This window comes from Gadus macrocephalus, chromosome 20, assembly GCF_031168955.1.
Source record: "Gadus macrocephalus chromosome 20, ASM3116895v1".
NCBI classification, from domain to species: domain Eukaryota; kingdom Metazoa; phylum Chordata; class Actinopteri; order Gadiformes; family Gadidae; genus Gadus; species Gadus macrocephalus.
In genome coordinates, this window is record NC_082401.1 from 17940705 (window position 1) to 17954225 (window position 13521).

Consider the following 13521-nt stretch of genomic DNA (forward strand, 5'->3'; position numbering starts at 1 on the left):
ATGAAGTTAATGATATTAACTGCCATTTCGCTTTATTCCTTGGGCGGCCATCTTGAACTCCAAATTATTCCAAACAGGGATTCCATGAGCTGACGAGAAATATTTTGAAAGGTTTTGCTAATGATACTGACTGAGTAGAACATTCTGCCACATGATAGCCATGAGAAAAACTAAAACTAATACACGTCGGTCAGAGACATTTACACTAAAGTTGTCGTCGTTTCCCACAAAACCCTGAACTTCGCACAGAGTGGGTATATAGAATGAGGAGCGATACTGATAGACCTTAAATCCTCAGGAATCCTCTTCAATGTTCATAATTCAAGATGGCCAGTGGGTTAAGGGAATAAGGTGAATAGTGTACACGGCCGGGTGAGCGTAAAGCTGCTTCTCCATTCGCCTCAGGTCCAACGGGAGCGTACCGCTGACACACTGCTCATCCCCTGAGCCCCCCATGAGTCCAGGGGTGTTCCAAATGCTGCACCAGCAGCTGTGCTTCGACACAGTAAGAACCTCAAAAACCCTAGATACTGAGCTACCGCTTTGGCCAAAATACCAGACTTATCGGTGGCAGGAACTAGGATAGTCTAGTCTAGCAGTGGTTGAAGAGTGGTTGAAGAGGCCCAAGTGGTTGAAGAGGCCCAATCCCATTTCTACCCCTTACCCCTTCCCCTTCCCCCTCCCCCTTGTTTTGAAGGGGTAAGGGGAAGGCATAAGGGGTAGAAATGGGATTGGGCCTATGGCCCAATCCCATTCCTACCCCTTACCCCTTCAAAACAAGGGGGAGGGTAAGGGGAAGGGGTAAGGGGTAGAAATGGGATTGGGCCTTAGACTCCTAGCTGAAAGGTTCTTGGTTTAAAATGCAATATCCACCTGTTTTGAGCTGCAGGCCTCCGAGAGCTAACACGTCTCTACCCTTCGACTCCTTATGGATGACATGACGATATCAAGGCAATGGATACATAGGCCCTGTTTACAAGAAAGAAGTACCTGGATTCTAGATCTATGTTTAAAAACTCATCTGTTTACGCGTGGGGAATGTTTGGGAGTCTAAATAGCCTTTGATAATGCATCCCTGGTTCAGCCGTTCCCACTTGTTTAGCGTGGGAAAAACCCTCTTTGCATTGCAATCTCACTGTTTAAAATCACGATTTGAAGAGAAATCAAAAACCACCAAAAATATGATCACTTTGCAAACATTCAGTCAAACTTTTGGTTAAAGTTGAATAAGAATTAACTGCTACCTGACAATTCACAAATATATACTTGTACACATTCATAATTCAGTTCATAATTCAGGCTATTATGCACGTACACATATTCATGATGTATGTCTATGTATAATTTGTCTATGTATGCCCGCGTGCACAATGCTGTTTTCCAGAACTTAACCTTAGCTGCTAATTTTAAATCTGTCTCTCCCTCCTTTAGATGAGCCCACCGTATTCAGAGTGAAGACCACCTGAAATCCTTCCTGTATAAAGTTTCAACATACTGAATCTAGAAAAGACCTCGGAATGAACAGATTATGACCTAGCAACGACCAGATACCCGCTTCCAATTCAATGTCCCAAAGCCCAGGATTGTATTTTTGTATTAGAAATAACTACTTTTACTATTTTTTATTCTACCTATCTATATCTTTCAAATGCACATTGTTGTTGCACATATGTCCCTTTTGTTATTTTTTGTTGTTATAAATGAAAAAATAAAAACATATATACATTTGGAGTGTTTATGGTGAAACAGCTGTGGTTATTTAGTCATTAACACAATATGCATATTAACGTTTTTTTCTTTCTTTTTGATACACCAAATCAATAACGTTCTTAGTATGGCTTAATATGTATATGTTTATTGTGTTTTTAATGTTTTGTTGATTGTAAATCAAAGCACATGTTTTTGTCATATGCCACTGACTTGATAAGGGTGTCCAAAAATATGGTCCATAATGTGAGTGCCAACAAGTGTGCGCGGTGTGAGGTGGAGTCGCAGCCACCTCTCCTGCCTTAACCTCACAGATCACTAGAATCACGACATGACAGAAATTAGTCACTCATAAAAACTTGAATCTACCCTCCAAACGCTATTTATTTACCCAACACGACTTATTTAATGGACTGTAAAAAGAAAAAGAAATTGTACGCGTTTTCTCCCTCTCCTTTGGTCTCCCTCTCCCGATAGGGGAATTCCCTCTCTGTTTCTCGAGAACCACGTGATTCACACAAGTCGCTCCTCCTCTGGTTGCATTTAGAAGTGCGCTGCGCATTCAACCAGCCTAGTGACAGCAGTGGACGGTGCAGAGCAGTCTTCAAGTGGCCACCGATCTTACTGGGCAGCACGGAATCAAGACGATAACTTTAACTTTAAGAAGTAGGCACAGCGCTTACTTTAGGCGTTGGGATTTTTTTTTTTTTTTTGTATAGCCTATTGAAGTCGTGTGAAGATCAGAGTGGAGTAGGTGGGGAGGAGTTGAAGTACGTACAAGAAGGTACATCGTTAATAGTTCAAATCAATTGTCTAATAGTTCATATAATAGGCCAAATAGTTCATTGAACACCGTCCACGGTGTGTGGGCTGGGGAACACCAGCCCACGCTGTTTGACCCAGGCTGTTCGGACTCGCAGAGAACGCAAAGTGCGCGTTCAATGCCCATTGGATTCATCACAAAGCAAGGGTAAGTGTATTTATATTGGGAATTGAGAACGTCAGAATATTGAATGACTGCTCTATTAATAGGTGTACTCGGATTTTAAATGTGGAGGAATGTATTATCATCACCGCCGTAGCCTTATCAAAAACCCGGAACTTTATACCCCAAGCACATTAAACAATACAGCACGGCTGTAGATCCAATGCACTTACACCAAGAATCTATTGTGATTGTCAAATGTTCATTTGGAACAGTTTTACACATATACATTTATAAAATACAATTGAAAAAAATAAGATGACGACAGAATAGTTAGGCCGCCGCCTAAATCACTTTTACCATTCAACTTCGATTGCCGTGACGTCAGAAATAAACAAACGGGATAGTTCTACGAATTATAGGCCTACGAATTAAGTGAATACGATGTTTCAACCTAAATTTAAACGGATTTGGATGTTTTTTCATATTCGTCGTTAGATGGCTCAGTGGCAGGAGCTGAAGAACCTTGACTCGAAGCATCAGAACCAGGTCATCCAGGTGTATGTCCACCAACAATTCCCCTTGGAATTCCGAGACATTGCGAGCGCCTGGATCGAGGCCCAAGATTGGTAAAGGACCCTTACTCCAAAAAATAACAAAAAACCATAAGTATATTCGATTAAATATTTTTCAAATCTTTTGTTAAGAATATGAACAATTCCTACTGGAATGACAGAGACCCTTCTTAAATTGTTCCAATAGGACACTAACAACGGAATTGTAATATTTCATCTTTCTTTCAGTTATGGTATTTACAAGATTCTCAAGGGATTTGTTTTGTGCTATTGCAGGAAATCGGTGGCAGAGGATGAGGGACTTGCCCGGGCTCGTTATGATGAGTTGCTGGACATGGTTGAGGAACACTACAGCCGTCTTGTGCAACAGAACAACATTTTAGGCGGACCCAACTATTTACAACTAGTAAACGATGCGAGGGTACGCCAACTGCTTCCGTTCCACATGTTATCAATTCGTGTCCTCCTTTCCCTTATCAGACTAAAAATATCCTCAAGCAAGGATATGTAGCCTGAGTTGTGTTATGTAGGAATAATTGCGCATCTGATGCGTAATGCAGTTCCCTTTTTCGAGACTAGTCAGTGGAAAATAAACGATCAGCACTTTGCGAAAGACTTGAAGTTTAGCAAATAAAGCGACGGGGTATTGAAGGGGCAGGTGTGGGCTCGTGGCGCCGGGGCTCTGCTCGGCCTATCCTAAGAGCCGTGCTGTCTCTTCCTCTCAGGCCCGCTTCCAGGCGGACCCAGTGTGCATGGCAAGGATCATCTCTCGATGTCTGTCAGAGGAGCGGAAGATCATTACATCAACTAGGGCGAATCTCCAGGTCAGTGCGGGCAGTTTGTGATTGGCCCGATGTGAGTTAACCCCCCACTCACCCACCCGTCTTCTTATTTATCTTATAAGGGTGCCGCCCATATAATTATTTGCATTTATTTTGTCAATATAAAAAAACACGGTTATTATCATTTCTTTGCTTGGCTTGGATGGGTCGGCTGAATTGGTTGTCTCAAGGCTGTTTGATGACTGCGGACACTGGGGTTCAAACAAATAACCTTTGGGCTGGGAGATGAATATGTGATTGAATCATAATCGACTTTCGTCCCCTTTTCTTATTGAAATGTTTTTTTTCAGGACACAGTGATTCATTCACTTCATGGGATCACGGCAGGTGTCCGTTTTAAATACGTAAACCTCTCTTTTCCCAGGAATGCCAGATAGAGCTGGACGACTCCATCATTGAACTGCAGAAGAAAATTCAGGTAGTATTTTGGATCTATATAGACACAGACTTATGTAAATATGGTTGTGGAACCATCAGATTTTGAATACAGGATACTGTCACTATTTAGGGTTAGGAATTATATTACAGTGGTTCCCAAACTTAATTTGGCCTGTTACCTCATTTTTACAGATCTGAACATTAACCACTGTATTATTCAGTGTCTAAAAAAAGATTTTTAATAACCATGTCCTTTTCTTTTGTTGCAGATGGCTGATTTGAAAATCAAGTCAATCGACGAGCAGTTAGGAAAGCATGACTCCTTCTTGAAAGAGTGGCAAGACGAAGGTACAACAGGATTGAAAGGGGCTGATGTTTCTGACATCCATTATAAGGATAATAAATAAACTCTCAATGCCCCTTTCATTGCGACCAATTCCAAAGCACTTAAACAATTAGTATGTTTACATGTACGCTAACTAACAGATCTAAATCTGATTTAAGACAATCATTTGAATTGAGTAACTTGTAATTCCATGTAAACACAAATGTGGTTAATGTGGTTAAGCTACGAGATACATTGTACAGCATCCAATGTTCATGTCATGTTAAGCGATTAAATGTATGAATTCATCCTGCGCATGGTCAGAGATTCAGCACTACGTTTAGCATGTAAACAAGTTTCCGCACGTTTTATGATGGTTAGCGATTACTTGCTATGGTGTGTTTGTTGTCATCTCCAGTGGAGCAGCTGAACGGATCACCAGTCTCCCTGCAACTTCAGATGAGGAAGATTGGCATAGACCGAATGCTCGAAGCTCTGAATCAAGCCAGACTGGTACACACACACACATTGGTTTTACTTTGATCTGTGTGAACCTACTGTCCCGTGGATCTGGAACTGACCTCAGCCATTTTGTGTACACATTGCCTCTGCTTATACAGATTTACATCAGAGGAGCTTAAAGTATTTAGAAACACACTGTGCCGGTAATTTAACATCATAGTTGGAATGTTAGCCAGTATCAAAATGCAGGCAAATCGTTTCCACCAATTTCCCTGCATAAGACGCTGTAACATTGCCGGTAAAAGTCTGGCACGTGACTGTTAATGGCAAAAGCGCACACACACACATATATATATATAGATGGATGGATGGATGGATAGAACGGTACTACCAGTGCTTAGTGAATGGGAAGTCTTTTGAGAAGCCGAAACCGCCACCTTTACCGAAAAACTTGATCTGGCATTTCAAAACATTCAGGTGAGAAGGGGCCTTTTGTGCAGCTTTTCCAATATTGATGTAGATGTCAGTTGCTTTGGATAAAAGTGTCCGATAAATGTTAATGAAAACGTATTAACCTATTTGTTTGTCTGATGGCTGTGCAGGACGTGTGTAACCTGATCGGGAACACGCTGAAGCTGGCAGAGCAGGTGGTGTCCAGGGTGGTGGATGAGGAGCTGAGGAGCTGGAAGCTCAGACAGCAGCAGGCCTGCATCGGAGCTCCAATCGACACCAGTCTACACAAGCTGCAGAACTGGTACTTTACATATGTTCATGATGACCTCGGGCTGTGATGTGTGATGACTCTGAATAAGCACTTGACCATTTAGACCTGGGGCTGGTGTTAACTTCGATGACTTTGAATAAGCACACCTCCACTGTGTGTGTGTGTGTGTGTGTGTGTGTGTGTGTGTGTGTGTGTGTGTGTGTGTGTGTGTGTGTGTGTGTGTGTGTGTGTGTGTGTGTGTGTGTCAGGTTCATGGCGGCCGCGTTAGCTCTGGACAAGCAGCTCCAACAGCTGAGGAAGCTGCCGGAACTGGACCTACAGTTTCCACCCAGTGACCTCCTGTCTCTGAGGACCCAGTGTGAGCAGACCGCACATTGCCTGTTCATAAAGCTCCTGAAAAAGTGAGGACTATATATATTACATAGGTGGCCTGTGAACCGGGTCTCGTGCCATACCCTTTTCTTGGGAGTGGATGAAGTAACTGAGGGGTGGTGTTGCCTTGCAGTGCTCTGGTGGTGGAGAAACAGCCCAACTCTGCTCAGAGACCTCTGATCCTCAAGACTAACGTGCGCTTCTCAGTCAAAACAAGGTAAGGGCTGATAAGTTCCCATGTCCCATCCTAGTCTAGGTGTTACTAACAGACAATTTTAGTGGATCACAACCATGGTAGCTTGGCAGAGATATCGTTGAACAAACTCATGGTACAACATCTGCACAATACAAAGCAATGTGTCGAAGAATTTGGACTGACAAAGCGATGGCTAAATTATTCACTCTGAGTGGGAATGATTTTCCTTTTGAAAGAATTATTACAATCATTTAACATTGTATCGGGTGTACATGTCATGTACCCAACACTTATCTTACTTATCTTATATATATCTGGAGAAAAGATGTGAGCGCCAGGACATCTCTGCCGCACTACTGTCCTTCAGTTAAAATGCTGTTATAATTGTACAAAAGGTTCAAAAATTGCAGCTCCTGCGATTTGGATCTTGCCCTAGGCCTTAACTGATTTCTATAATATTAAGATTAAAGAGAGAGAAATATAAAATATTATATATACTGTACATTCCTTCCCCAGGTTCCTGGTGAATCACTCCTCATTTAATTGGATGCCTAAAGTTACTCTGATTTTCGACAAGTACGTAAGAGGCCTTATAGTATACAATCTTAAGTGTTTTGTGAACAGGAGCTTTGTCATCATTTCACATGCTATCTTTCTTCTAAGGGATTTTGATGAAATTGGAGCGGTCAACGGGTAGGTAAAAAGATAATAATAAAAAAATTGTAAACTATATAGTAATTAATACATTGCTTGATAGATTACATTAGTGGACATTTCTCATCTATATATTTATGTGAATTCCTAGTTTCCGGAAGTTCCACTTCAACCCGAAGGGAGTGAGTAAGATGATGGATGCTAATGAGAAGACGGGCTTGGTGGCACAGTTTGAGCGCCTGGTATTCTACTTCCTCACTATATCGCTTGGTGTTTGTTTGTTCTGTGTACCATGTCACTACCTATCTCGCTGTCTTCCACTCCCCATCCTGTTGTGTGTCTACTGCAATCTTATTGGCCCCCGGGGACAAACAAAAATGTACTTGTACAATGCCCGCTAGTCTTTTAGCTTTGAACCGAAGATGATCACTGAGCTTGAGGGGTTAGAGCTAGGCCCAGGATTGCCTACAGGTAGACTGAAGACATTGGGGTACCGACCCAGAACCCCCTACTACCTGGCTAGTAGGGGGGGGGGGGGTAACATAACAGATAACATCCCTGTTAAAGAGCGCTTCCCAATGTGATTTTAGGAAGGTTACCCCCCCATGAATAAGGTCATATGCAGCTTATACATATGACTTGCTAATCACCTACTTTTTCTTTCTTCTGAATGTAAGACAAAACATGTACATCATTAAATCTCATTCGGGACTGAAGTAAAAGACGAATGCAATGGTATAATATGTTCAAAATGTGTTGTTTTTTTCCCCCCTCAAGGTACTTGTGGAAGAAAAATATAAAAGCAACCGACAAACTGAAGTACGTTAAAATTCTGTCCAACCTTATTTTGTAGCTTTTAAATACCTGCAAAACACTTAATTAATGTTTGTAAAATAATTTTGACCCAAGGCATGATTTGATCCAAGACCCCTAAATATATTAATTGTTTTGCCTTCACTCTATGGTTAGACCAGGGTTGACTCCTAACCTAGCTTTGGGCCAAGACAGGGTTCAGCCCAAGGCTAAGAAAGTGTCCTACTTCCCCAGAGTCTCCTGGCCGTGACCGAGGAGCTGCATTTCATCACGTGTGTGATGGAACTCAAGCTGCCAGGCCTGAGGATGGAGGTAGAGGTGAGAATGCTCAGTGATTTCTGGCCGTAACTTAGGATGGGGTTAAGAGTTAGCAAGTCATGTTTTTGATGAAATCAAGTCTGGTGGAAAGGCATCACAACAAAAATGATTGGTACCGAGATTGATCTAATCCTAGTCTCACAAATCAGACATTAGATGAATAGTCTTACTAGAGATAGAAAACTCTCCGTAACGGACCAGGGAACGAGGCGTGAGCCCCGCCCTCTTTCAGGTTTTTGGTTTCCTGCCCGGGATCTGTGCCCCAGGTGATTTCTCATGATACATCCCTGGGGTTTCACACTGTGTTCCCTTCCCACTGTTTCACCCTTCTTGATTGGTGCAGACCAGCACGCTGCCCCTGGTGGTCATCTCCAGTACCGCCCAGGGCCACGGGGCCTGGGCGTCCATCCTGTGGAGCGCTATGGCGGCGGACCTCCAGCCAAAGGTGGGTCTCCTTCTCGTCACTGTGCGACCGGCTCAAGGCTGCTGCTCGGCTTTGTTTCTGGCTTCCGGACTCATAAAAAAAAAAAAAAGAAGAAAACAAAGGGGTTTCCAAGCATACAATATTTGACCTGGTCTTCAACCAGCGATGTTCCGAATGATAGGAAGTCATGCTACAACGGCACTACGACATCCTACGTTACAAAGGTTTACCGAAGGGTCTTCAAAGGTGCCGGTGGCCCCTTGGCTACCACAGTAGCTCTGTCAACATCCTGTATTCTGTTTCCTTTAGAATCTGTTGTTCCTGACCCCGCCCACTGTAACCTGGCCACAACTTTCAGAGGTGCTAAGCTGGCAGTTCCAGGCTATGAGTGAACGGGGCCTTGATGAGCAGCAGCTAGCCATGCTGAAGGACAAGTTTGTGGGTGAGTCCGCCCGGGAAACGTTAGCTTGGCGACGCCAGATGATTTGCAAACTGCAATTAGTCTGGAACCTCTTGAATCGTTTTCGATTTCCGTCTGCACCCGTTGCGGTAACGTCTCTGGACGCAAATGGATAGGCCTATAACCAATCATAGCAACGAAACGTGCGACGCAGCACTGAGCGAAGAGAAAAATACTTCTTTCTGTCATTTGTGCTTATTTTCTTGGAAAAATAACGTCCAGTTCTTTAAAGGTCCCATGACATCAAAATCTCACTTTATGAGGTTTTCTAACATAAATATGAGTTCCCCTAGCCTGCCTATGGTCCCCCAGTGGCTAAAACTTGCGTTTGGTGTAAAACGAGCACTAGCTGTTCTGCTCGCCTTTTGAAAAAACGGAGGCTCAAGTGCGCTGATTTGGAATGTCTGTGTTTAGGACGTCATCAAGCATGATGACGTCCTAAACGTCATCATGTTCCTCCCCTTACTCTGCCTGGCCCGCCCAGAGACGTTGGCCCGCCAATGAGACTCGACCGTGCGAGTGCCACATGTGTGTGTATGAACACACGCACTGTAACGCAAGTGTTTCTTGTCGGTTCTTTGACATGTCTTGTATTTCCACAACGAGACTGTTGTGGGGGTTATCTGAGCCATGGTTGAGAAGGAATTGGGGGAAAGGAACTTTGGCTTTGACTCGCTGAAGTACATGAACTGCGACATGCCGCCGGTTGCCGCGAGGCACCATCGCCCGGCAGCGGGCAGCCGGCAGCAGGCAGCGCACGGTTCAGTCGACTTCAGGTTGATGTGAAAGTGGAAGAACCAGAGACGTCGCAGAACCCGACAAAGTCGTTTGTGATTCATAATATCGTCTGGAGGCGCACACAGCTTTTTGCCGTGATAATATGTATTATATGATATAGATATCTATGTATTATATGATATTATTTAGATATAGAGCTCCAGGACTGTAACGCAAATGTTGTACACTTCCTTGTTATTTGGATAACCGTTCTGCTTTTGGTGTTATGGCGCATAACACGTCGGACTCTCGTCTCTGGTATTTCTACAACGAGACTCGTATTGGGGGTTATCTCAGCCAAGGTTGAGAATGAATTGGGGGGAAGGAACTTTGGCTTTGACTCCCTCAAGAACATGAACCACGACATGGAGGAGAAAGGGATTGTTGGCGGCGAATGTCTCCCGGAGGCGGAGGTGCCTAAGCTCTGCCCGGCAACGATCCCTTTCTCCTCCTTGTCGCGGTTCAGTCTACTTCACATTGATGACGACGTTGAAGAACCAGGAACGTCGGAGAACCCAACGCGGTCGTTTGAGATTCATAACATCGGCTCACACAGCTTTTGGCCGTGATAATATATATTATATGATATATCTATGTAGGCTATATGATAATATTTAGATATAGAGCTCCAGGACTCCCGTGTGTTCTAGAATATTTACAGAACACGGCTAAAGGCTGTGTGCGCCTCGCCATTGCGATACATCCACTGTAAACAGAGCGCATGGTACCGTGGCTGCAAGCTGCTCAGGGCCACACCCCCACCCTCCTCCTTGACCCGCCTCGCTCCTCCTCATTTGCATTATAGCTACAGACACCAAAACAGCGCATTTGGGGGAAGCTCAATGTGCGACTGGCTCGGAGTGGCTGTAACTCTGCACCACGGCTGAATTTCAGGAACGTCTTTGAATACTGTGTTAGTTGCCCACTAATACCTATATTAAAGAATACATCAAATAGCATGTCATGGGACTGTCTCGATAGCGTAGTCAACAGACCGTTCTACATCAGCGGCAGCCAACTTTGTTGTCGTTAGAAACGGCTCCAAGCCGCCGCCATCTGGTCGCTAATATTCTGCCATCCGACTCGTGATCATAGGTTAAGCCCACCTCTTTCAAACCAATTCACTTTTCATTCAGAATGAAAAGGGATGCCCCATTAAAGATGGTTACGGGTGGCAATCGTATCCTGATCAAACCGTTCGTTAAGGGATTATGTGGCACAATGTTAACACTTTCACGTCCAGCAAATGCGATCTCAGTCTGGAGATTAATTCACGCATTCACTCTCACATGTGTCGCACTGCTGACTGTTTCCTCAGATGAGACCGATGGCCTTGTCAGCTGGAACAAGTTCTACAAGGTAGGTTGTTCTCATGTCCTCTTCTGTTGAATTTGGTTTGAGATTATAAATTTGTCGATTTCAAGAATAAACTCTGGCGTACCACCTACAGTATCCTGGTAGTACGCGTACCACAGGTTGGAAAACACTGAGATAGGCTATTCGGTTCGGGGTTAGACTACATACATGTTTCAAATGATAACTCATGTTTGGGGTCGACGAGGGATGGCCAAATTAAATGTTTGCCTGCAGAGTTAACCCTTCCTGGGGTCAAACCGATCCCACACTTTGGATTTCCTACCCTACTTAGCCTACTTTCTAGTAATAACCACATGTCAACCCTTGTTTGTGACCATGAGTGTCTGATCTTCATAGAAATAGTCCAGCCATACAGGATTGAACGCACATCTCACTGATAAAGTGACCTTGATGCCTTTCAGACTTCATACCTCTGTGTTTTTGTTTGTGCTGCTGTTGCTATGCTAACCCTTGCGTTGCCTATGTCTGTCTGCGGCCAGTGTGACGCCACCTGGGTTTGGATCGAGGGCATTCTGAGCCTGATTAAAAATCACTTGTTGTCGATTTGGCGTGACGGGTAAGAGTTCTGAAGAACTTCGCTGGATCACACTCGCACCTCAAATCATTCATATTTTTAATGAATACAGTTCCGTATGGGGAATTACCGCATAATTATTGAGTATTATTGATATCATCAGGCACATCATGGGCTTCATCAGTAGGGACTCGGCCATCGTGCTGCTGAAGGACAAGCCCCACGGAACCTTCCTGCTGCGCTTCAGTGAGACCAAGGAGGGAGCCATCACCTTCAGCTGGGTGGACCACTCCACGGGTGGTACGTCCTGCCTCACCCCAAAGAGCCTATTAGGGCTGTGCGATTAATCAAATTTTGATTGCAATTCAATTTTTTCCGATCTCCATAACGATCTCCAAACTAATATAATTGAGTTTAAACTAATTTATTTATTTTGTATATATATTTTATTCATTAAATGTTTTATATAAATTGTAGAAAGAGCTGGAAATATATTTGTATTTATTTTCGATTATAACATTCTCTATTTCAACATTTTGTGTATTTTTATAAAAGGAAATTTCAAAGTTCTCAGGTACAAGCCCTAGAGTATATTAGACCTTTCTATTACAATTAGGGCATTTAGCAGACGCTTTTATCCAAAGCGACTTACATCGGTTAATGCACACATTGACACACCGACAGCTGAGTCAACCATGCAAGGCGACAGCCAGCTCGTCAGGAGCAGTCAGGTTTAAGTGTCTTGCTCAGGGACACATCAACAGTCAGCTAGGAGGAGCTGGGGATCGAACTAGCAACCCTTCGGTTACAAGGCACCTGCTCTGCCTCCTGAGCTAAGCCGACCACTGCAGGGTTCTACTACAGCCGAGGCCCTACGTGGTTCAAATGTCCACAGTATGCCGGCAGGACTCCTTGAGCAGGAGTCCTTAACCCCGACCTGATGGCTAATGGGTTGAGATGAACTGAAAGCTGTGTTCGAGGAAAGCGACTGCTGAAAGACACGATGACACGTCAACCTCACACCCGTGCCCTGCCTCTCCTTTGACCTCTTGCTTGTGCCCCCCATCAGCGGCCCGCGTTCACGCCGTGGAGCCCTACAAGAAGGAGCTGTCGATCAGCAACCTGGCCGACATCCTCCGCCACTACCGTCTCACAGACCCCAGCAGCAGGAGTGTGAACCCTCTGCTCCACCTGTACCCAGACACCCCCAGGGACGAGGCCTTCGGGAAGTACTACACCAAACCAGGTAGCACGGCTAGCTCCCCCATTCTGGCCAGACAGCCAATCAGCTATTCAATTCTTCCTAGAGTAGCGCTACGATATTACAGTAAACCGTGTAGCGTAGCACACGCAGCTTCTTGATTCTTATCCAGATTAGCAAGGTGCTAAGATCAAGTCATGGGAACTGAAAAAACGATGTACCCCTTAACTGACCTTTGACCTTTTCTCGCCACAGCAGAAAACACTGATGGCTATGTGCTGAGGAATACCGGACATTGGTCGGTGTAAGTGACATAAAACGCATCTAACTTTCGTGATTAAACCCTGCAGTGAGCAGGATAGTACAATAGTCAGTAGGTAAGCTGTATACTGAAGACCAAGAAGATTTGCCCAACAAAAACAAAAGCTTCATAATCGCATAATGGACTAAATGGTAAAGGGATGTTTGGCTGCTTGC

At 44.1% G+C, this 13521-nt stretch overlaps 1 protein-coding gene across 1 annotated transcript in view; it reads left to right on the plus strand.

Moving 5' to 3' along the window:
- Positions 1 to 13521, plus strand: part of LOC132448314 (uncharacterized) — a 35890-nt gene that overhangs the window by 21066 nt on the left and 1303 nt on the right. The window contains exons 22-45 of the mRNA XM_060039478.1: positions 406 to 505; positions 1432 to 1442; positions 2611 to 2677; positions 3131 to 3261; positions 3484 to 3628; positions 3933 to 4031; positions 4414 to 4467; positions 4697 to 4775; positions 5171 to 5265; positions 5817 to 5968; positions 6187 to 6339; positions 6444 to 6527; positions 7023 to 7082; positions 7170 to 7199; positions 7312 to 7402; positions 7938 to 7979; positions 8208 to 8291; positions 8635 to 8736; positions 9025 to 9157; positions 11271 to 11311; positions 11809 to 11885; positions 12007 to 12143; positions 12913 to 13089; positions 13300 to 13348. Coding sequence (XP_059895461.1) covers positions 406 to 505; positions 1432 to 1442; positions 2611 to 2677; positions 3131 to 3261; positions 3484 to 3628; positions 3933 to 4031; positions 4414 to 4467; positions 4697 to 4775; positions 5171 to 5265; positions 5817 to 5968; positions 6187 to 6339; positions 6444 to 6527; positions 7023 to 7082; positions 7170 to 7199; positions 7312 to 7402; positions 7938 to 7979; positions 8208 to 8291; positions 8635 to 8736; positions 9025 to 9157; positions 11271 to 11311; positions 11809 to 11885; positions 12007 to 12143; positions 12913 to 13089; positions 13300 to 13348 — 2193 coding nt within the window. The remainder of the gene's footprint in view (positions 1 to 405; positions 506 to 1431; positions 1443 to 2610; positions 2678 to 3130; positions 3262 to 3483; positions 3629 to 3932; positions 4032 to 4413; positions 4468 to 4696; positions 4776 to 5170; positions 5266 to 5816; positions 5969 to 6186; positions 6340 to 6443; positions 6528 to 7022; positions 7083 to 7169; positions 7200 to 7311; positions 7403 to 7937; positions 7980 to 8207; positions 8292 to 8634; positions 8737 to 9024; positions 9158 to 11270; positions 11312 to 11808; positions 11886 to 12006; positions 12144 to 12912; positions 13090 to 13299; positions 13349 to 13521) is intronic.